The 22,412-nt window shown below is 36.2% G+C and overlaps 1 protein-coding gene across 1 annotated transcript; it reads right to left on the minus strand.

Moving 5' to 3' along the window:
* Nucleotides 1-216: 216 nt before the first annotated feature.
* Nucleotides 217-21,473, minus strand: LOC110782652 (uncharacterized). The gene is made up of 15 exons (XM_021986842.2): nucleotides 21,134-21,473; nucleotides 20,518-20,630; nucleotides 20,158-20,207; nucleotides 18,628-18,861; nucleotides 18,382-18,534; nucleotides 17,752-17,847; nucleotides 17,624-17,656; nucleotides 11,229-11,333; nucleotides 8,719-8,750; nucleotides 2,298-2,398; nucleotides 2,077-2,149; nucleotides 1,944-1,975; nucleotides 1,414-1,504; nucleotides 1,117-1,228; nucleotides 217-1,018 (listed from the first exon to the last, which is right to left on the minus strand). Exons 1-15 carry the CDS (start codon nucleotides 21,403-21,405, stop codon nucleotides 719-721), a joined length of 1,797 nt encoding a protein of 598 aa, XP_021842534.1. The 5' UTR covers nucleotides 21,406-21,473; the 3' UTR covers nucleotides 217-718.
* Nucleotides 21,474-22,412: the final 939 nt, after the last annotated feature.

Consider the following 22,412-nt stretch of genomic DNA (forward strand, 5'->3'; position numbering starts at 1 on the left):
TAAATGAGTCGTTCACGAACAGTTCGCGAACACAAAATCTTTTAAATGAACCGAGATTGAACAAATTTTTGAGCTCGATTAAAAGCTTGGGCTCGAGCTCGGGCTCGCATAAGTTAAATGAACATGAGCATGAACAGGATAAAGCTCGGCTCGGCTCGGTTCGGCTCGTTTGCACCCCTAATTATTACCCATCTCGCTTCCTTAATAAAATCAATCTCTCGGATAATTTTGCTTGTTTATCTATCTCAATAGTCCAAAATAAATCAAGTAACCGTACTTTTTACAACCCAATTAATAATTGACAAACTTTTAATAATTGATGAAGCAAGGTAATGGAGCTATGTATGTAGCTTAAAGGCATCAACCACTACTACACTTAACCTTTCCTTTTGTCTTTAACAAACGAGGAAAGAAATTCCCATAAAGGAAAGAAGGTTTTAAAGAAACATCCAAAACGAAATCCTGAATTCCAAATAAAATGTCTTACTCACCACGGTATCACACAAGGACCCAAACAGCCTTTATCAACAAGAGAAGACAACTTTGTACTGATTCTCGAACATTTCACTTCCGTTCCTGTTCCTGTTCCTGTTCCTGGACCTGCTTACGAGAGTATTTCGGAAACAGGTAACTTAAACCCACCATGTACACGGTTCACGAGCCTTGTTCGAAAGAAATTTCATTTATGAACAGAAATTTATTTATACATGATAACAAATCAGCCAGCTGCTTGAAAATCCCCAAAGTCCTCATCTGCTGTATCTTCTGAACTTTGATTTTCCTTAAAATTAAAATCAGGCTCTTTACTGGGATCTTCTTTCTCCTCTTCGAATGTTTTGTTAGGATTAGAACTTGGAGATCTAGGAGTTTTAGGAGAAGAAGTTGGTGAGAGGGTTGGTGGCGGAGGAGGAGGTGGTCTGATAGAAAGTAAGGGCTCTTTAGCTTTACTTTTATCCGTTATTGATAGGTTGTTCACACCCTCATCAATGGATTTCAGCTTTATATTGCCACCAGGTTTCTGACAATGACAATAAAATGTTGAGCATAAACAGATTATCATTCATTCGAGTAGCAAATTATTTAATCAGTGAGGAAACAAACAAATAACGAGCTTACTTTTTTCAACTGAAGAACAAGGGTCTCTCCATCTTTCAAACTATAATCAATTGCTGAAGAATTCTGGAATTGTTGTTCCATTTCTTCAGCAGTTTTCTTCTTATCAAGATACCTAAATTAGAAATTTGAAAATCAAACACACAGTTATTCAATGCCTCAGTTCTTTCAGGTAATTGTTTGAAGACAACATGCATCTGAAAATTGTTGATGAAGCAGAAAACTACTGTTTATATGTTTACTTGTTGCATCTAACACAGAAAGAAATTCTAATTGCAGAAAAGATAAGCAGGGAGATACTTCATATGGTCATGCAGAGCAGCTTGGAAGTCATAAGCTTCAGTTCTCTCACGAAACCCTATCCCAACAAAAGCATGTCGAAGACGACCACCTGGACAATTTCATATTAGAATTCAACTGCAATTTCAAAGCAAGGGATGAATAAATTAATAGTTGTTCGTGGTTTTTGCACATAATTCTTATAAAGAGATATAAATGAGGAATAGCATGTGATAGTTTAATTTTCTTAAAGATGGGTGGTGGAACGCATGCCGTTATTAGGGGGGGAACATAAAGGCATCATTCGAGTTTTGTGCTCATAAGGTAGGGTTTTTTATCTGAAAAAAGAAATGTGAAAAACAATTTGGGACAAATTCAGGAAATGTGGATCATACTAAGAAACAGGTGACCAACAAAGGATGATAACTTTGGCACAAATTCACAAAGGACATGAAAATCAATCAGCTACATCTTGATCAAGCAATGGGACAAGAGATGAAAATGTTAATACAAATATTTAAAATTCAATCAGAGAAAAACTTGTAACTCACCTATGTTCTCTTCTATTCGAAGCACAAAGTATCTGCATAAGGGAACATAAACTTAGAAGCTACACAAGGTCTTAACTGGAAACAAAATATTAAAAGAAGGTTATTCCTAAGTAAAGACAGCAAAGTAGCAAACCTGCTACTATCAATTACAGTTTCCACAGGATGTGGCTCTCCTTTTCTCAAAAAAGCCCGAGCATAGAGTTCACCTGAACCAATTCACCCAAAGAAATATGAAATGTTGAACAAAAGGTAACAAAAATATTCCCTTACTAACCTCTCCCAAGTCTTAATTTACAATAATACTCCATAGATTATCCACTACAACTACTGCTGAATATATATATATAGTTTTACCTGTTGACTTATCCTCAAGTCTGATTATGCACTCTTCTCCCTTGCTAATAACTTTCAAGACTCCCTCCCATGCCCATTTATTTACATCCCATTCATCAGCTCTACAATTAAACACAAGGCAATTTCAAAACCATCACTGACCATAGATAAAACTTCCTCAGCAAAACTGACGAGCAACGAATTCATGGAATTAACATCAAAATAATGAGATCGTCGTTTACGGAAGCATGTTTTGAAAAATGTATGAGAGAATATAGAATTGAATCAGTGGTCTAACATACACCTCAAAAATTAACCAGGTTATCTGCATCTTTCATGAAACTAAACTAAACTTTCTATATATATAGTTTTGAAAAATCTTGGGGAAAAAATGTACTCCTATTTACGCATTATTAACCTCTAAACTAACACCTGATGGCTCTCATCAAACTAACAGACCAGAGAGCAACGAGGATGTTATAAAATTTGACGGATATAGATAGTCAGGAGATGTCGAGATCCGTGCCGACCAGGTCATCACGGAACAAAAAACTACAAGGCTTTAGCAGCAGCTGCTCTAAAGTTTTGCATGTCAGTACTTGGCCAATGGATGTTGCTCCAACTGGCGCGGGGTCATAAATCAAAGCTGCAATTGGTCATATATTGAACAGTTCAGAGCAACAATTTGTAATTGATTGACAGTAACTACTCAGTTGATATGAAGAATACTGTTAAAATGATTTTTGAAAAAAGGTTATGGTTGTTTAAATTGTCATAAATCAGGTACGGATGCACATCACAAGCTTCCACTTTGTGAAATCCAAAACAAAGCAAAGTCAAATGCTATTGCAGATGGATCGGCAATGCGGAAATAATGCGAAAGAGCAATTAAAGACATTTATTGGGTAGAATAGGTTAGCAGCAGCTAGATTAAGAGAGAAAGAATAGCTATTTCTCATTTAGGACTCTGATTCTCTTTCCATTTCTCTTAAATCGCCAGCGGACAGCCCTATCTATTAAAGAAGCTGTAATCTGCCCTTAAACAAGCCCCAGAATTTTTTACAAGGTAATGGGAGGAGAGATCAATATTAGTTATAACTTGTGCAGAAGACTATAGGACAATTATCAAAAAAAAAAGTCTATAGGATAATGGGTAGTTCATGGTTTTAGGCGGTAGACATAAGTCACTGTCAACCTCTTCATATTCCAGAGCACATGTGAAATCTGTACTTTGCCAATTGCTACTATCCATATGCTAAAGTAATAATAAATGACAACAGAATGCTACTATTTAAGCAGCATCACCGAGCATAGATCCAGCCACCAAAAGGGTCTAATGAGATTAAGGCGTACACAAAGTTAACCCTAAGTCCCTAACTAGTCAAGACTTACATAGAGGTGATTAGAAATAAGACTAGAGTGTCAGTGAAAGTGCAAGTGAGTAAAGTTGAACTTGTGGTGGAGGCTTTGACCCGGTGGTCAAGGTTAAAGGCTAATTCATACACTACACTCTTGTTTTTCAACAAAAAGAAAAAAGAAGAATTTTTTTCAGAAACCAGCTTTTAAAAGTCGAGTTTGTGAGAAACCACCTTATAAAAAAGTCCGACTTTGTGAAAAACCACCTTATATAAATTTTTTGGCAAAAAGAAACCTGATTGTAATTTTTTAGCGAAAGACCACCTTATGCTGGATTCAGACCATTGACTTGCTTTCCGGCATTGACCACCCCTCAATTTCCATTCTCTCTCAAGGCCATGGCTGTGCTACCGCCTCTTAGCTTTCCTCCACCATGAAAATTCAAAAGCCAATTTAACTTTCAGATTTCTCTTTCTTAAATCCCCACCATGAAAATTCCTATTTTCTCATCTTCACGACATAGCCACCACCGAAACAACTTCTTCAACTCCTCACCTCGAACAAAAATGTACAATAACAGCATCAGGAGGGGTGGCATTCCAGATTTTTCTCCTCGGCTTCTTCGAAGAGACCTTAAGATCTCTGATGGGCATTTATCGGCGGCAAGGGTAGACTGTAGAGTTAGAGAGCTTGGATAATAAACCCAAATCAATCATTCAATTAAATACCAAAACAGCCATATGGATTGTATTTAGAAACTAAATTAAATCCACACCAAAATCAAAATCCAAATGAAATTTGTAGCAATAAACAAAAGGAAAATTTGGCAAATACAACCTAATAAAGTTCCCTATTTGCCAATTACAACCTCAAACTTCTAATTTTGTCAATTACATCCTTAAACTTATACATTCATTTTAAATTACAACCCGATGTCATTTTCTGGTAAAGATTACCGAAAGATGATGCCATAATGTTATAAAAAAAACAGTTACATAATATTCATTAAAAAAATTACTTTTCGCTTTTTTATAATTCTTGTTTTTTAATTTATTTTGTTTTATTATTTTTCGATTTAACTTTTTTTATATATAGAAATATGTAATTATGTCCATTTCCGATGGAGCCAAAGATTCATTTATTCTTTTGGCTGTTTGATGTAATGAACTAAATCAAAATGACTCTTAATACCTATTCGCTTGCTTTCCATGAAGTAGGAGATGATCGTCCCGTTGTCGTCCCGTTATCGCTTTTGGGTCAATTGGAAACAACCTCTCTGCAATTGCAGGGGTAAGGTTGGGTACACCTGACCCCCTTACCCCGCTTTTTGTGGGAGCCTCTTTGAGGCAATGGGGTAATGATAATGATAGAAATTAAGTAATTGTGTTTTTAATAACATTATGACATCATCTTCCGGTGATTTTTGCCAGAAAATAATTTCGGGTTGTAATTTAAAATTAATGTATAAGTTTAAGGTTGTAATTGACAAACTTAGAAGTTTGAGGTTGTAATTGAAAAATATAAAACTTTATTAGGTTGTATTTGCCAAATTATTCTAAACAAAACCCATAAGTTGAATAAGAATTCTTATTTTTTTTGGTAGAAAATTAAAGGTAGCAACAAAGAATCAAAGTGTTATTGTTGTTTCTTCATCCTTGCATCTCGTTTTTAGGTTCAAGGGGTGGTTGATGGGGTGAGGGAGTTGTTGTCGTTGAGGGCTTGAGGACTAGAGTCGAGGACGGAGAAGTCAACGGAAGGGAGGAGGAGAGTTTGTCGGAATTGAAAGAGGAGTGATTGTCTGAGCCAGAATAACCTAATTCTCGGTTTGCTTCGGTACATCGTACTGGTTCGGGATCGGGTTCGCGGTTCGCGAGTGAGTTGATTTCAGGATCGTTGGGTACTTTCTGGTACAATTTTTTGTATGATGGTTCGAATTACTCCCTCCGTCCCTTAATACTCGCCCCGGTTTGACCGGCAAAGAGTTTTAGACAATTTAATTGACTTATTAATTTATTAGGTGGTAGTTCATAATGAGGTATTTTTTTAATATAGTTAGTGGGAAATTTGTCAAATAAAGGGGTGGGCGTGGGGGTGGATGAAAATTTTTAATGTTTTTTTGGAAAGTAGAAATATATGTGGGTACATGGTAAATGAGAGAAATTATATTAATAGAAGTATGCCATTTATAGAAATGGGGCGAGTATTAAGGGACGGAGGGAGTATTGTAATATTTGGTCCAACTAAATTATCAAATTGTCAAAGTTTGTTCTTGGTCATAGTACGTAACCATTTTCAATTTACTCTAACAAAATACTACAGCAGACAAAGCCCAATTTTCAAAAGACAAAAAAAAGGAGACAACCCAATTGAAACAATAAAAACAATAAAACAATGAAAGGCTTCTTTTAAATAAATAAAAAATAACAGAAGGCTTTGTCGTAATTTGGACCGAAGACAGCACAAGAGCGAAAGAAATGTCTGAAAGAAGAACTTCCACAGCAGCCATGGCTGAGTTTTTCTTTTACCAAGGAAAAAAAAATTATATAGTGTATTATCTCGGATTTCCTGCCCAAAAAAAAGCCCCAACTTAATTTTTCTATTCTCGCCTTCCCCGGCCTTCAATTACTTGATTTAGGGTTACAGATTCGGTACGCCGATGACAGCGATTCAGATCGCGAACACCACGAATTGGATCGTCGTCGTACCACGAATTGGTATGAACGAACCAATTGGCGGTTTGGGGGGTGCCACAAATCAGGTAACGGTAGTCTGAGCGGAAGGAGGAGAGGAAATGGGTATTCTAGATGGTCATGTGCCACGCACATGGATGGTCAATGCCGGAAAAAAAACTTAATGGTCAGAGTCCGGCATAAAGTGGTCTTTTGCAAAAAAAATACAATCAGGTTTCTTTTTGCTAAAAAAATCATATAAGGTGGTTTCTCACGAAGTTGGACTTTTAAACTGTGGTTTCTGATAAAATTTCCAAAAAAGAATCATGAAAAGATTCAAGCAATCAGCAAAAATTTCTTCTTGTTTTGTACTTTCTACATGTTAATGTTTATCACAACATTCAGTTGCAGAACAAAAAAGTGACGAATATACTAGCAATTTTCACAAGCCCTAGTCGGTAAACAAGGACCTTACTTGTCTCTAGACTATCCACCTCTACTTCATCGATCTATTTACAATATAAGTAAACCTGCCACTTAGCCCACAAAGCAGGCTTACTTGGTGTGACACAACCAAGATAGTCAGAAACATTTGCAAGGAAAGTGCTACTGAAATCTACCCCCGTCTTTTTAAACTTTAATGCAAGATTATGCTAACCAGAACATTCCAGACTACAATGACAACTGAAAGAAACTTAATCCAAGTATTTGAATCAAATATTCAATGTGCAAGGATGATAAACATTCTCTTCCGTATAGAAGCTTGAGTATCACAATCACAAAAAGTAGCCCCGAATCTCTTCTAAGGTGCATATGAAAAGCAGCTAGATTGCTTTAAGTAAAGATAACAACCAGAAAGAAGGATCAGATAATCTCGCTCAATGAGAATATGATTTCAACCTGGCAGAGTCTGGAATTGAAGAACTACAATATTCTTCATTGCTCAAGTTATATTACAGCGCACTAGATAAGAAGCCCAATTTATATTACATTAACAAGGTCAAGTGGCACATTTACAGTGAGGTTAATGGGTTGTTATCTCAAGCAAAGACCAAAAATGAAGTTCTCCAAAAGAGGAACCAATCACGGTCTTGCATACCATATCGGGGACTAATTTGTAAAACAAGAGTATGTCAAATCATAGTATAGCACAAGAGAGATAACGCTATGTTAGGAGGCAAACTAGTAATATTCGGATGTGAGAAATCTATCCTAGTTACTCCAGGTGTATTTTCCCATTTGAGAGCACCGAAATAACTGCCAAATGCAGTGATAAAAATGTCATCCCAATACACTGACACAACGACAACGAATTTACACTGCCAAAGTGGAAGTACTCCATACTTCCACGGAAAAGTTCCCTTGCAATGGTGGATAGGGCAAATCAGCCTAATGAGAAAAAGAGTGGGTTGATAAACATTGAGAAGCTCACAAAGGAATGATAACACAAAATTTTAGAAATTCAAGAAACAACTACGACACCCTGTTCTGTATCAATAGATATATCTTCATCTCTCTTACAATACAGGATTTTGTTATGTGAGCGTAAATAAAATTATCATCTGACTTTTCTCAGATACTCTGTCTACCACATGCTTGTATAAGACAAGGTGCATGCTTAAGTGTAAGTAGCCTCTGTATTAGTTTAAGGGATTCACAACCAGTCTAGACTTATCACCTACAATCTCAAGGTATGTGAACAGCAAGTTAGCTGGATTAGAGACTAACATTCTTCAGCTATTTGTATACTTTCTAGATCTTTACGTAAGCAACAAGTATGGCCAGCAGAAGAAAATACTTCACCAGCTCTAATGCCTTTAAGCATCAATGAAAGGAATAAATGGCTGTGTCAGCGAGCATCGGAGAAGGAGCTAAACCCTCCACATGAACATCCTAACCTAATATATATGAATCTCAGGTGTAGTTACATATGCGCAAATGCGCAATGCAGTGGACGTAAATAAACCTATATGCATTTATTCCTCGTGTGTTCAGCAATATACAAAAGTTCTCAAACCTTCGAATTAAAAACATTGTGGGCATTAATTTCCCTCAAAAATAACATTGTGGCGTTAATTTAAACCCACAAACTACTCTCTACAACGAGATCTAGGATATTACTATTGTACTAAAGGCCATGAGTCATGACAATATGCAATTCTTGCTGTCGTGATTTTTTTATAACAGTAGAGATTTCAACAAGAGCTGAAGGGTTCCTATTGAACAATTTTTTTTGGAGATAAGCACCTATGGAATTCTAAGTATTGGTCTTCTCGCTTTAACATTTTCAACAGTTAAGTAAACCAAAACTTGGGTACAATGAAAAAATGTGCATGGCATGGTTCTAGAAGAAGACTGAAGGCGGAAATCTTAATAATTTAATTGAATTCAAAAATTGAAGGTACTAGCAAAAGTACCTGTATGAAGCAGCACTTTTCCTTGGGGGTATCTGTAGAACACAAATGCACAATAAGAAGGCAAAAAAAAAAAAAAAACAATGAAAGACATCTTAACGCAATTTTGTGCTTTTGTGAATAGTTATCACATTTCACATGACATTGCTCACATGATAGCCAAATTAACCGTGACTTTGATCAAATCTGCATGTAATATCTCGGAAAAGAAAAAAAGAAAAAAAGAAAAAAAATTCTGCTATGTGATAGCCAAATCAACCGTGACTTTGATCTAATATCTCGGTGACTTTGATCAAATAGCAAGTTTACACTATGTGATAGCCAAAAAAAATTTGATCAAAGTTTACACTATCACATAGCATTTCACATCAAGCAGAATCTTCGACTCAAAAATAAGGAAGCTTGTGTTTCCAGAGAGAACAACAACAAAATTTCAGGTTATGACGCATCAAATAAGGAACCACACCAATCGATCCCAACTTAATGGTAAGCTCTGTTCCGGTACGGATACCTTAGGCGAGGTCCGGCGGTCCGGCCGAAATATAGCTCAACGCGTCAATCTAAAGCACACCAAATAAGACAAACACAAGCTTACATCTGGCTGGTGGGTTTTTCATTGACACCCACCGACTGTGAAAAATTTATGTTGAAGCGTATGATCAATCCAAAATTACGGATGGTTCCAATACCATGTCAAAAGTTAGATAAAAGTTACTAAAATGGGTATGTAGAAACTAATAGTAAACTTCTATAAGAGGAAAATGTAACGATTATTTGTGATAGAGGAAGTTAACGAGAAAATCTTAAACATGACCGGTGCATATCCTAATAAACTCTAGCTCCGACTCATGCGTTTGTAAGGTATTCCAAAGCAACCTGGAGGACCTGGTCGTCTTCGGCCGCAATTATGCGATAATAAGTTGGACCTGTGGAATTGGAGAAGCTTTCCACTTAAGTTTCTGACTAGCCCAATCAGTTATAATACCTCCAGCACCTTTTATGAATGGTATAAAAGCAGAAAATCATATGGACCAAGAAAACAAATCACATCGATAAACCCAGAAGCTAAGAGTCCATAAGTAAAGCACTCAGCATCATATGGTTCTTGAACCTTTTCTGTGACACGGTGGAAGGCCTCTCATTCTTCATCACTAACATGCTATGGGCTAGATGTGTATAGTGTTATTCGCAAAAGCTGCTGACAAGGACGGTCTGAACAGGCATACCATCCATTGTAGTTCTTCTTCCCTGCACTCCGACCCATCTTTTGCACAGTATTGGCTGGTCAATGATTCCCAAAATCGGCTTGCTCTTATATAGAAGAGCGATGAGCGTGCCAAACAAAGGAACTCCATTTTTGAAGCTGGTAGTCCCATCAATCGGGTCTAGAACCCAGACATAATTAGCATCCCTCATTTCCAGAAACCAACCCCTTACCTCGCCAAAAACTCAATGATCTGGGAAACTCTATAAAATCACAGAAATCAAAGCAGCCTCGGCAGCTAGGTCAGCAGTTGTGTCTTGCTCAACAATGCGCCCATCTTCGTCACACTTATCAAAGGTTTGGATCAATTGAGGTTTTCCAAAGAACTTCTTCACCACAGTACCGGCAACGTCAGCGGCTTTATTGACAACACGAACAAAATCGTCAAGAATTTCGTAGGTATTATCAACATCGTTTTCAAAAGGTCACACATCTTCGAGAGGTCGAGAAGGGAGGAGGGGTTCGGATTTGATTTTCTGGGGCGGTTTTTAGGGAAGAGAAAGAGGGCAAGGGATAAAGGAGGGAGGGAGGTAAGAGGGGTTTTAGGTTATATTTTCCTATATCTCTAATATCTCAAGCAAAAACCTTTCTTTAATGAAAGAATTGTCGCAATCACTATCTGATATTTGAATTGAATGAAGTACAAAAGTAATACTTGAGCTGGAACTCTCGCATCAGCTGGATCAACTTACGCTATTGGAAAGGCAAAGTGCTTTCGAGTTGAAAAGGGAAAGCTAGCGAAGCTAAAACAAAGATGACAAGCAAATCCCCAGAAAGCCTCTTTAAATCTTGATTATTTCAAAAAATGGGGGCTCTGATGCGTACTAGCATCTCAGGTCTCTAACAAATATCATAAACCCAAGATCGACAAAACCAAGCTAAATCCACAGTATGCTAAAGACAAGCTAATTCAAAGCACCCAAACAATTACACAGCTCATAAATCAGCAAATAAACCCTACAAAATCAAATGACACACCTAAAGGTCAAAGATCATAGCCCAAATATTGACACTGAAATTGAAAACCCCACTATTCTATAATCAGTCAAGACAGCAATAAGAATTAATCAACTGTTCATTCTTCTACCACAACATTTACATTAGCATTCCAGATTCTAAGTAATATATGCTTCATCAAAGATAGTACCAAAAACATCAAATTCGATATACTGAATAATACTCCTAGCGTCTAAATCAAATAAAACTGAAACAAAATTCAGAGAGATTGAAGAAAAGGAAGGGAAATTACGATGTAGACATAGCATTCAGGAACTTGAAAGAGGACAAGCTGAATTGCGTCGTCATCTTCGGTTTCATCAATTTTCTCTTCGCCATTTGAATTTGATGGGATTTTCTCTGTCTCCATTGTTTTCTTCAGTTGAGAGAGAGAAAATGAGAGTGATTCAAAGTTCTAAATAGAAACTTTTTGTAATGGGTTTTTCCGGTGAGGTGGTTGCTGAGGATTCAGGTGGTGGTTATGGTTAGGACTTGGGAAAGTCGCTGAAAGTTTCGGTTTTTGGACTATTGGGGGTGTTCTGGTTTTCGCTTGGGAAATGTCGATGAAGATTGAAGTTAGCTCGGGGGTCATTGACTCGAGTTGGTGAAGTTAGGCGTCAGTGGAACTGGCAAACGGGTCGTTTGGATCGAATTCGGATCGGGTCGGGTTATTTTCTTTTAGGTTGGTCGGGTTCATTTGGGTTTTGGGTAACTTTGGTTTCTTTATAATTAGGTCGGGTCTGGTTTGGGTTAAGGTTTTGGGTGAAAGTCAGTTCGGGTCATATCGAATCAGTACTTATCAGATCGGTTCATATCGGATCGGATTTTTCGGGTTTTTCGGGTTAGATCGAGTTTTTCGAGTTGGATCATATATCTCGGGTTTCGAGTTTTGACTAGGTTATTTCTCTTTAGATTTGGTGGTCACTATCATAATATTATCAAAACTTTTTCCTATAACACAAAAGAGTATAATTAATAAAAAAGAAAATAATAACAATAATAATAATATGAAAAGTTAAAAAAAATTATTTAAAACTAATTGGTAAATTCGAGTTGCTCTTCGGTTCGGATCGGTTCGGGTTGATTTAATTTTACAGTTATTTTCGGTTCAGGTTAGTCCGATTTCAGGTGAAAATAGGTTCGGGTCATTCGGGTATCGGGTCATTTCAGGTCAAATCACTTTCGAGGCGGTTTCGATTTCGCGTCGGTTCTATTTGGTTTTCGGGTTAATTTCGGGTTGTTGTTTCAGATCAATTTTGGATTACACATTGGATCAATCGGGTCAGTTTTGTCGGGTCAAGGCGTCACTGCGTGATGTTTGGTCTGGCGGGCTTGAAAATCGAAATGTTGAGAAGAGTCCATTTGATATCGTTTTTTATTTTCTGTTTTTTATAAAATTAAAAACCAAAATATGGACATCATACAAAGTGGTTTTCACTTTTTTGTTGTCAGCTTTTAAATCTATTTATTTTTAGTTCATGTTTAATCTGTATCATATAACTTTCAAAACCAAAAAACTAATATTTGGGTGCCCAATTGACTCATAATTGGGTCTGCCGCCCAAAAGCTAACTTGGCTAAAACACAACATACAACTCAAACCCAACAAAGGCTCCATGCCTTATTCCAGCGGCCCATGGCCCAATAACAATAAATGCTCTAGTTCCATTCATTACGCAAACACTATATATATGCCGTCAAAGCGAATATATCAAGGTACGCCCAATTTATTACCTTAACATTTACAGTCCTCTAGAGAACTCTCTCTATATCCGAACCAAGTGCTTACTCAGGAATCGAAGGGGCTTCTTCGAAAACACCCCCGAGGCCAGTAACTTTGTCATTGTGAAAGTATATTTAGACTACACACAATCCATCAAGCAAGATCTTCCACATCAACGAAAGGGCCTTCAATCCGAAACCCATTGTTTCAACACTGGAACAACTAAAAACTGGAAACTTGCAATGATATCGAACGAGCCCTTATTTTTTCTACCCTAATTTGAATTTATATAAAAGATTGGAAGTTATGTGTTAGTCAATATTTCATATCCATTTTTATTTTTTGAACAAATTAATTCATTGATAGTCCACATCTAACTTATGTAGTGTTTATGCATTATCCATATATTTAATCCCCATACCTCGATTCCATAATAGTTAGGCTTGAATCTCATCCCCGTAATATACACGCGATGCGTGTAAAAGTATTAAAAAAAAAATTAAAATTGTGTTGTTACAACTAACTTATCACAACAAAAAAATTAAAATCTCAGACTGAACTAAAGTCATAATTACGAATTAGTCGAGCTCGGATAATATATCATTGTACCCCGCTAGGAAATAAATGAATAAAAGGTGGATAATGATACTTTGTCATCCCATAAAGATAGTTTAGAATAAAATTAGAATTACATAAACTGAAATACACAATATAATGTATTACCAAGGATCGACATAATTAGAATCCTTATCAAAACACCTCATACCCATGATTTATTCCTCCATCACAATCCTATTCTAACATCGGTTTCAAGTTCTCGGCGTCGAATAATCTGCGAAGCGGTAATCTCTTCCCTAATCTTCTTAATTATTTTCGTGCGAGATTACTCCACTCCAAAATGTTAAAATCAACTATTATAATCTTCCATAACTAATTGAGTAATGATTTTAACACTTATCCCCATTATAACCTTATAACTATTTTTTAAAAATAATTGGTAAATATTAGACTAGATTAAAAGGTGGATTGTGTCGGGTTCGAGTGGGTCGCAACCTAAAAATCAGCCAATTATGTTGGGTCGGATCGGACCAAGTTATGGGTCGATTTTGTGTGACCAAAACCCGCTATTTTAAGCTGTTTTCAGATCGTGCTAAATTCATACCTAAAAGTGTAGTTTTACGTTGCCAATACTTGTTTAAATTTTAAAAATCGAGCCTAACCATAAAACGGGCTTAAAAATTCTGCCCAAAACTAGATAATTTTCGGATCAGATCGACCCGAGCTAGCGGGTTGGACTCAAGTTGACCGGGTCTAATAAATGCGAAAGAAATCCTTTAATCCTTACTTATCCTCTTAGCCCTGTTCTTCTGAACTTTGTTTGGCTGAACTGAACTAAACTGAACTGAACTGAATTAAACTAAACCAAACTGAATGGAACTGAAATAATAAATAGTAAATAGTAAATAATTAATAATTAATAACTACTAATAAATAATAAATAATAAATATAATGTTAATATTTATAACAATACTCATAATAATAAATAATAACTACAATAATCATAATTATTTATTAATAACAATAATTGCATATAATATTAAAATAATAATAGTAATATTTAAGTAATAATAACGATAATAATAATTTATATATATAAGTAATAATAAATAATAAATAAAATGTTAATATTTATAACAATACTCATAATAATAAATAAAAACTACAATAATCATTCCCTCAAAAAAAAAAACTACAATAATCATAATTATTTATTAATAACAATAATTATATATAATATTAACATAATAATAGTAATATTTAAGTAATAATAACGATAATAATAATTTATATATATATATATATATATAAGTAATAATCGTAAATTTTAATTGCAATATCAAGAATAAAAAAATTACAAAGAAAGATGAATTAGTTCTTTTGAACTGAATTGAATGAAGCTGAACTGAACTGAATTGAATGGAGCTGAACTGAACTGAACTGGACTGAATGGAGCTGAACTGAACTGAATTGAATTGAACTCAACTGAATGAAACTGCAATAAAATCCAAAAGAACAGGGTCTTAATCAATTTGTTTTAGACTTTTAGGGGAAAGGATCCACTCCGTGCTACTGCTAGCCGACACTTTCTTGTACTCTCTCTGTATTTAAATGGGAGATACACTTGGCCGGACACGGATATTAAGGAAGAATATTTGAATGAAATTTATGAAATAAAATAATAAAGCAAGTGGGGTTGGGTAAGTATTTTAATCAAATAAATAAGTGGAGACCATTAAATTTTGGAGGGGTGTGAAGTTTATGAAATTAATTGTTTAATGTGGTAGTAGGTCATAGGGTAAATTAGATACTCCCTCCGTATTTATTTAATGGATACACTTGGCCGGACACGGGTATTAAGAAGAAGAATTGAATGAAATAAAGTAATAAAACAAGTGGGGTTAGGGTAGATATTTTAATAAGTAAAATAAGTGGAGATCATGTCATTTTAGAGGGGTGGGGGTGGGGTGTAGTTCTGAAATTATTTGTTTAATAGAGTGGTGGGACATAGGATATTAGATAGATTATTTAATTAGATGGTGGGTTGATAAGTTACTAAAAATGGCAAGTGTATCTCTTAAATAAATACGGTCCGAAAAAGACAAGTATATCCCTTAAATAAATACAGAGGGAGTATATGACTTAACTAGATGGTGGGGTTGAAAAATTATTAAAAATGGCAAGTGTATCTCTTATTTAAATACGGCCGGAAATGGCAGAGATGTCTCCGGCAATTCAGAGGCCCTGTGCTAAATACAATTATTGGGCCCCTACAAATTTTTACGGGCAATTATTTAATGTAAATCACATAATTATTATATTAATATTATTTTATTTATACAAAATATAGAGTCAAATTAATAATATGGTTTAATGTTTTATGTGTGATGGTTTGAGAAAATTGATGAAAATATTTGATGGAGATGAAAAAAGCAAATAAAAAAGGTAGTGAAGAATTGAACCTTGGTCTCAACTATCATACTTATGAGTCCTTACCAACTGGGATAAAGATTATATAATGTATAATAAAGCAGTTGTTAAATATATAATATTTGTTCTTGGGGGTTTAACCAACATAACTTTTTTTTTGGGCCCCCAAATTTTTTGGCCCGGTGATGTAGGTCCGACTGGACCTCCCTTTAGCCGGCCCTGGAAAATGTTAAGCGTATCTCATATTTAAATACGGATGGAGTATTCCGGGTCGGGTACATGGGCTAAACGGGTACCCGAAAATGCGGGTACCCGGTTATTCCGGGTCGGGTCATGGGCCGAAAATTTCACTATCCGGAAGTCCGGGTACCCGCATTTTCGGATACCCGTTTAGCCGGGTACCCGGTAATGAACACCCCTACATATGATTCACTTAACATCAATTTATCCATTTAGTCCGCTTTTTTCATTCGGATTTTCACACACATCCCACATATAAATTTTCTAAGAGATTTTGGAAGTTCAATCCAGATTTGTTGATTTCTGAATTCCAAATGCTCTACTACGTACTACCTCCGTTTTAAAAAGATCTTTACGCTTTGAAAAATGTATCCAAAAATCAAAACTTTGACCATAAATTCTCACTATTATATATCTATCAAAAATTATCATGAAATATCTTGTTAGATTCATCTCGAAATGCATTTTCTAAATATCAACTTTTTATAATTTTTTTCCATACGAAATTGGATATATTAATGGTCAAATATTGTACCGGAGTCCGTACAAATAGTAAGTGTAAAGATCTTTTTGAAACGGAGGTAGTATACCTATCTACGGGACTTTTTGTACTGTAAATAAAATGATCTGCTGAACATGTACTAGTTTCTGTTGGTGATATTGATTCTATGCAACTGTAAGTAGACTATGCAGCAAAGACATCCTTCACCGCCTTAGAAATGTAAAGCTCGTTGGTATCTCAGGGTCGGTCTGCGAGTTACAACTTATAAAATTTATTCCACTCTGCTCTTCTGTTTTAGATGAAATGACAATTCAGCACAATGCCAAAATGATTGTGGAAGAAAATTACTACAATTTTGCAGTTGAGGCAAAAAATAATAAATAATAAAGACCAAATCAGGGCAGGCCTATTTCCTCTTGTAATGCCATTTCTGAGCACTAGGATGAAGACACATTACTTTTTTGAAAAATATTTATCTTTTTTCCATATTACTCGTATTCAATTTTTTGAATGTCAATGGCACAAAATATATGTAACGATTACACAAAAAACATGCAACCGATTATACCTTCATTGTGAAAGCTTAGTGTGGAACTGTTGCTGTGACTGTCCTATGTCTGGGATCTGTAAGAATCGTCTGAACGTGATCAAATCCAGCTTCTTGTAGTGCGGCTTCCAAATCTAGCAGGTAGTATTCATCAAGAAATGGTTCTGTGCTCTTCATTAATGTAAATAGTACTGGAGACAGTTCCTGAAATGAAACCCACACACACTGAAACATTTAAACGCAAATTGCGACTGAGTTTTCCCAACTTATTGAAATTAAAATTGCATAACAATTACTCATGATTCTCCAAACCAAAGGTATCATTCAACTGCATGCACAGAGATGAAAATTTACATCAGTTTAAGTTCAGCGGATTGGGTATTCAACGAGGCAACATTTTAAGAGAAAAGGAAATAATGGGAGGATTTAGGAAGCATGTCAGAAGTAAGATACAGCAATATGCCTCAATATTCTAAAAATAAAATACTCCACTTTAGAACAACCTCACTTGTTCTAGTTCTAGGCCAGTCTCATTGTAATTCTATAAAAACTATAACAGCAGCAACAACCATGATCTGATCTGATCTGATCTGTTGAGGATCTTAACTAAGACTCTAAACACACATTAGCCACAAACTAGTAGCAGGCTAGATGTTTTACCTGAAGGATCTTTGACTTGGGCTGCACAAGGAAAGAATCATCAATGTTAGTATCCCAAAGTCATATAGTGGCAACAAATTTTGGACTGATAAGAGAGTAATTAATGTATCACATACCGAATTATCTGTGATGGCAAGGGTACCACCTGGTCTAAGAAGCCTGAATGCTTCTTTCACCAAATTAACTGTCGCTTTTGCTGGACATTCATGCAGCTGGGCATATGAGCAGATAGTCAGCTAAGGCGTACTATATTACAAAGGTACCATTCAACTTAAATCAACCAGAGAGCAACAAACTAATCATGAAGTTATAGTACTGACAGTGTTGCTGTCATTTAACTAGTTCCATTGCAGAATTACCCAGTTATGGACTTCCATGTCATTGTAGTATCAGTCTTCAGAAATTGATCCAATGAAAAATTGACGATGTCCTTCTTATTTTAAAACAACTGACCAACTGTAAAACATGCAGCTGTTGAGTAACCTATTTCTTTACATCTTCAGCGCATTGTCGACTGAAGAAATGACTAAAAGGTACAGCCTATCTAGAGAAGGACGGGACACTAGAAAACAAGCAATGTGAGCGGCATAGACAACTCATATTTGATTTGTAAATTTCCGTAATTTGAGAAAAAAACACAAATAAATGTAATGAATGGACAGAAGTTTTTATGCAGTTATCAAAGGCATCCAATGTCAGACTCATATTACCACATAATTTGAGTAAGAAGTTCAAGTGACACATACGACATAAGCGATTGAAACAACGTCAAATGACTTGGCTGGCAAGCCCGTATCTTCACCATTTGCATGCACCCATTTTATGCAGTTGCTGTTTGAAGGTATATTCTTTTCTTTATATTGAGCAACAGCCAAAAAATAAGGTGACAAGTCCAGCCCCTGTAGCAGTAAATTTCTCAACCATCTTAGTACCAGAATAACTTGATGAAATATGCCTGATGATATACTAAGGGAATAGGAACAGATTCTCACAATAACATTAGCAGAAGGGAATGTGTTGGCCAGAAATCTTGTGCTCCAACCAACCGAGCATCCTATATCTAAGATATCTTCAACAGTGGAGTTAACAGAGTATTGTTGATGATGTTGCTCAATTGCTCGAAGCCAATTCCCACGTACTATATCAATTGCCTCATCCAGGGAAGACGCATCAGGTATAGCTCTTCTAGTAATTGACATAGTCGCAGGCTCTGCTTCTGCTGCAGCCTACATCAATACATACAATCTCTAACGAATTTTACTGATCTTGGAGTGATTCACATTAGAACAAAAGATTGTACATAATTACCATACCATGTTTGACTTCTCGTCTCATATTATATTGCTGCTCTTCTTATTCATTTACATCAAGCACTCTATCTCATTCAATAAAAACAATCTCCTACTACTCTCATCACATGCACTTTTTTTTTATAAAAATAACATTTGATAAACAAACATCAACCTATCTCCTAAAACTATGTCATTATAAGTGACACACTAAATTGGGATGAGGAGAGTAGTTTCTCGCTGGTTTGAGCAAAAATTATGATCAGGTCAAGGTGAATCTTCTAAGCTATGAACCCTTTACCTATTGTGCTCAGAGCTCATCAATTATTACAGCAAATTGAAAGACAATTCATTCTCCTACTAGTTCTGCTCAGCCCGTTGAGGAGAATGCTTCGAAGACTTCAAAGAATCCTCAAATATCCAAACCTCAACCATCCCAGCAAGATGCTCAGAGAAGAGATTACAACAAGGAAAGTTTTGATTCTTTTCTATAACTACAAGAATGAAAGGAGTCGGACACAACAAGGATCAATGTTTCAAGTTGGTAGGATATCCCGAGTGGTATTCTAATCTAAAAGGCAAAGGAGTCAAAATAATGGCTGTAAATGTCCGTAATACTTCTTAAATTCATTGTAACTAACTAAAATTCCATGAATGAAGATATGAATAAAGATAAGCTGTTTGCAAGGGAGTGATGAAGATGATGCAGAGAGTTCTAATCTGTCAAACAGTTTCCAATCCAATGTGAACTTTGACGGTATAACTTCAATCTCTGATGCTTGTTCTTCTAACAGGGAATTCGATGCAAATCTTGGATAATTGACACTAGAGCTAGTGATGAGAAGGCTCCAAATACAGCTTTGTGGCTTCCCTGATGGAACTGTTAAATACATAACTCAAATTGTCGAATAGAACAATTCAATAACTCCAAAAATTCTTCAAGTGTCCTTTATCTTCCTATAAAATCATGATTTCAAGCTTACATATCTACTCCATTGTCTGTAGTTTCTCTAGAGGCATATGACAGTAATGAAACCATTAGCCAAATGGGTCCTCATAACACTTGTTCAAATCCAATTTACAAGAAATCTAATACGTATCCATGGTTTTTGCGTGGTTTTCACACTTCTAAATCTTTCACATCACTGCCAATATATTTTCCACAACAGAAAAAAGCACAACAATCAAGAAGGCTAATTTCAACTAGAAATTGTAACAGGAATAAGCAATTACCAGCCATGAAAGGTTTCCTTCATCGTAGGCATGGAAGGGATTCAGATAATCTGCATTGGCAATATAATAGTAACATCATTATCATCCTTAATTTCTCAAAAGAGAAAAATAAAGAAAATCCCCTGACAACATCTTTGATCTTTAAATGGATTCCAAGATTTTGATTCCCAACTTTCCTGCCACAAGTTTCTGATTAACTCCTACGATTCCAAGTTTCAATAACACAAGTTTCTGATTAACTCCTACGATTCCAAGTTTCAATAACACTGCCTAATATTCGAACCTAAACTACACCAAATACGAAAATAACCTCATTGTAAAATGTAAAGCCCTATAGATGAAAGAGAAAAGAGAAATTACAATCTGGGTATAAAATGGCAGGGTTTCGAACGCTCTCCATCTCCTTGTAGACCTCCGATTCCAATATCTCCTTAGTCATCTCCCTCCATGGTATATTTGTTTTCTCAGCTGTACTGTTTCATATCCCACAACTTCAAATTCGGTCATCTTCAACAGAAATCCCCAAATGTTTATGTTTATGTTTAAATAACAAAAATCAAACAGTAAACAAAACCAATTAAACAACAATTTCTAATAGCGGGTGTCAAAAAACTTAGTTGGTTAATGGCCTAAATCATGATGTGAACATATTCAATATTTAATCAATAACCTGGAGTATTGTATTTTCCCAAAACTATAATTTATCATGATATATCCAGAAAATATTGAATTGTTCCTACACTTTTCTGCATAAAAAAAATTCCCTCACCAGCTCTCAATTATCGATTTTTTTCAAAACTATAGTTCATACACTATAAGCAATAAAAATAAAATCCCACAATATCATTCCTGTACAATTCTACAACAATACAGAAACATTTATACTTCAAAATGAGCAAAATAATTCGAAAACCCATTTTAATAAATCCCAAAAAAAATCAAAATTGAATAGAGTAGGAAGAGAAGGGTACACCACCTGATAAGGGCTTGTCTAGCACCAAACTTCATGACAGCATAGAGGGGTTTGAAGGAAATGAGAGTGCCAACGAGACGAGAAAGAGGGGTTTCGCCACTCCATTTGGGTCTTTCGAGGTTACCCTCTTCGTAAGACTCCATGGTTGAAGCCATCATGTGAATGCTGAGTGAATGACGAGCTTCTCTTTTTGATGTTTTGTGGTTTGTAATTGAGCTGCCATTGCCGTTGCAGTAGAGGGATGTGGATGTCAGAGTTCTGGAACACAGCGCCATTGTTGAGAGAGAGAAAGAGAGGTGATTGGGAAGAGATGAAAGGAAAGGAGAGGCTTGGTTTATGCCAAGTCATATGCCACCGTGTAAGGGTGCACCAGTGTTTTCTTACGTCACTTCCAACGGTTTTTTTTTTTTTTTTTTAGTAAGGTTCTGTTTGTCCGCAAACCCTCTCTCATTCAACGGTTTTTTCATGAAATGCCCCTGAGGTTTGCAATAATGCACCAAATACCCCTGCGCGTTTCAAAATTCATAAAATACCCCTATAATTTCGTACTGTTCATTAAATACCCCTGGATTTAACGGACGTTAGCTTGCCGTTAGTTGTGTTTTACCAATTTGCCCTTAATTCTTATTTGGTGCGACTTAGGCAACAATTGTGACAGAAATTCCAAAAAAAAAATCCCAACTTCTCCTCTTTCTCTCTCCTCTGCCCTGTTCTTCAACCTCGCCACCGGCAATAGAGCCACCGGAATGTCTAGTTTGCTTGCAATCCTACGACGGCGACTCTGCAATTCACGCGTACTCGACTCCGCCCTTCTACCCTTCCGAACACCCTGCGTTGCCCATCTTGCACTCAGCTCGTCAAGTACCCCCATGCGCATGGCCCCACTGCTCTCCCCAAGAACATCGACCTTCTCCGTTTCTCTCTCCTCCTTCAACAACAAGACCCCAACTCAAAACCCCTAAATGAAAATGCCAACATCCCGCTACTCAATGTCAATTCCTCTCTCATACATCGTTTTTCGCCGCGAATATGGTCGGAGGAGCTCTATGCTTCTGGGAAGGACTGGATTCTGCCCGATGGTGCGGTTTCGACGGAGGATGGATTGGTTACTACTACTAGTACGATTAGAATTGGTTCAACTTTTATGGATTTGAGTTTGCCGTCCGCAATTATGCGGTGTCGTTTAGTCGAAAATCAGGTGGTGGGTCTTGTTAAAATCGGACAGTTTGAGTTTGAATGATAAATTGTTGGAGTACAGCTATATGGGCAAAATTATGAGTAT

Source organism: Spinacia oleracea, chromosome 4 (assembly GCF_020520425.1).
Source record: "Spinacia oleracea cultivar Varoflay chromosome 4, BTI_SOV_V1, whole genome shotgun sequence".
Classification (NCBI taxonomy): Eukaryota; Viridiplantae; Streptophyta; class Magnoliopsida; order Caryophyllales; family Amaranthaceae; genus Spinacia; species Spinacia oleracea.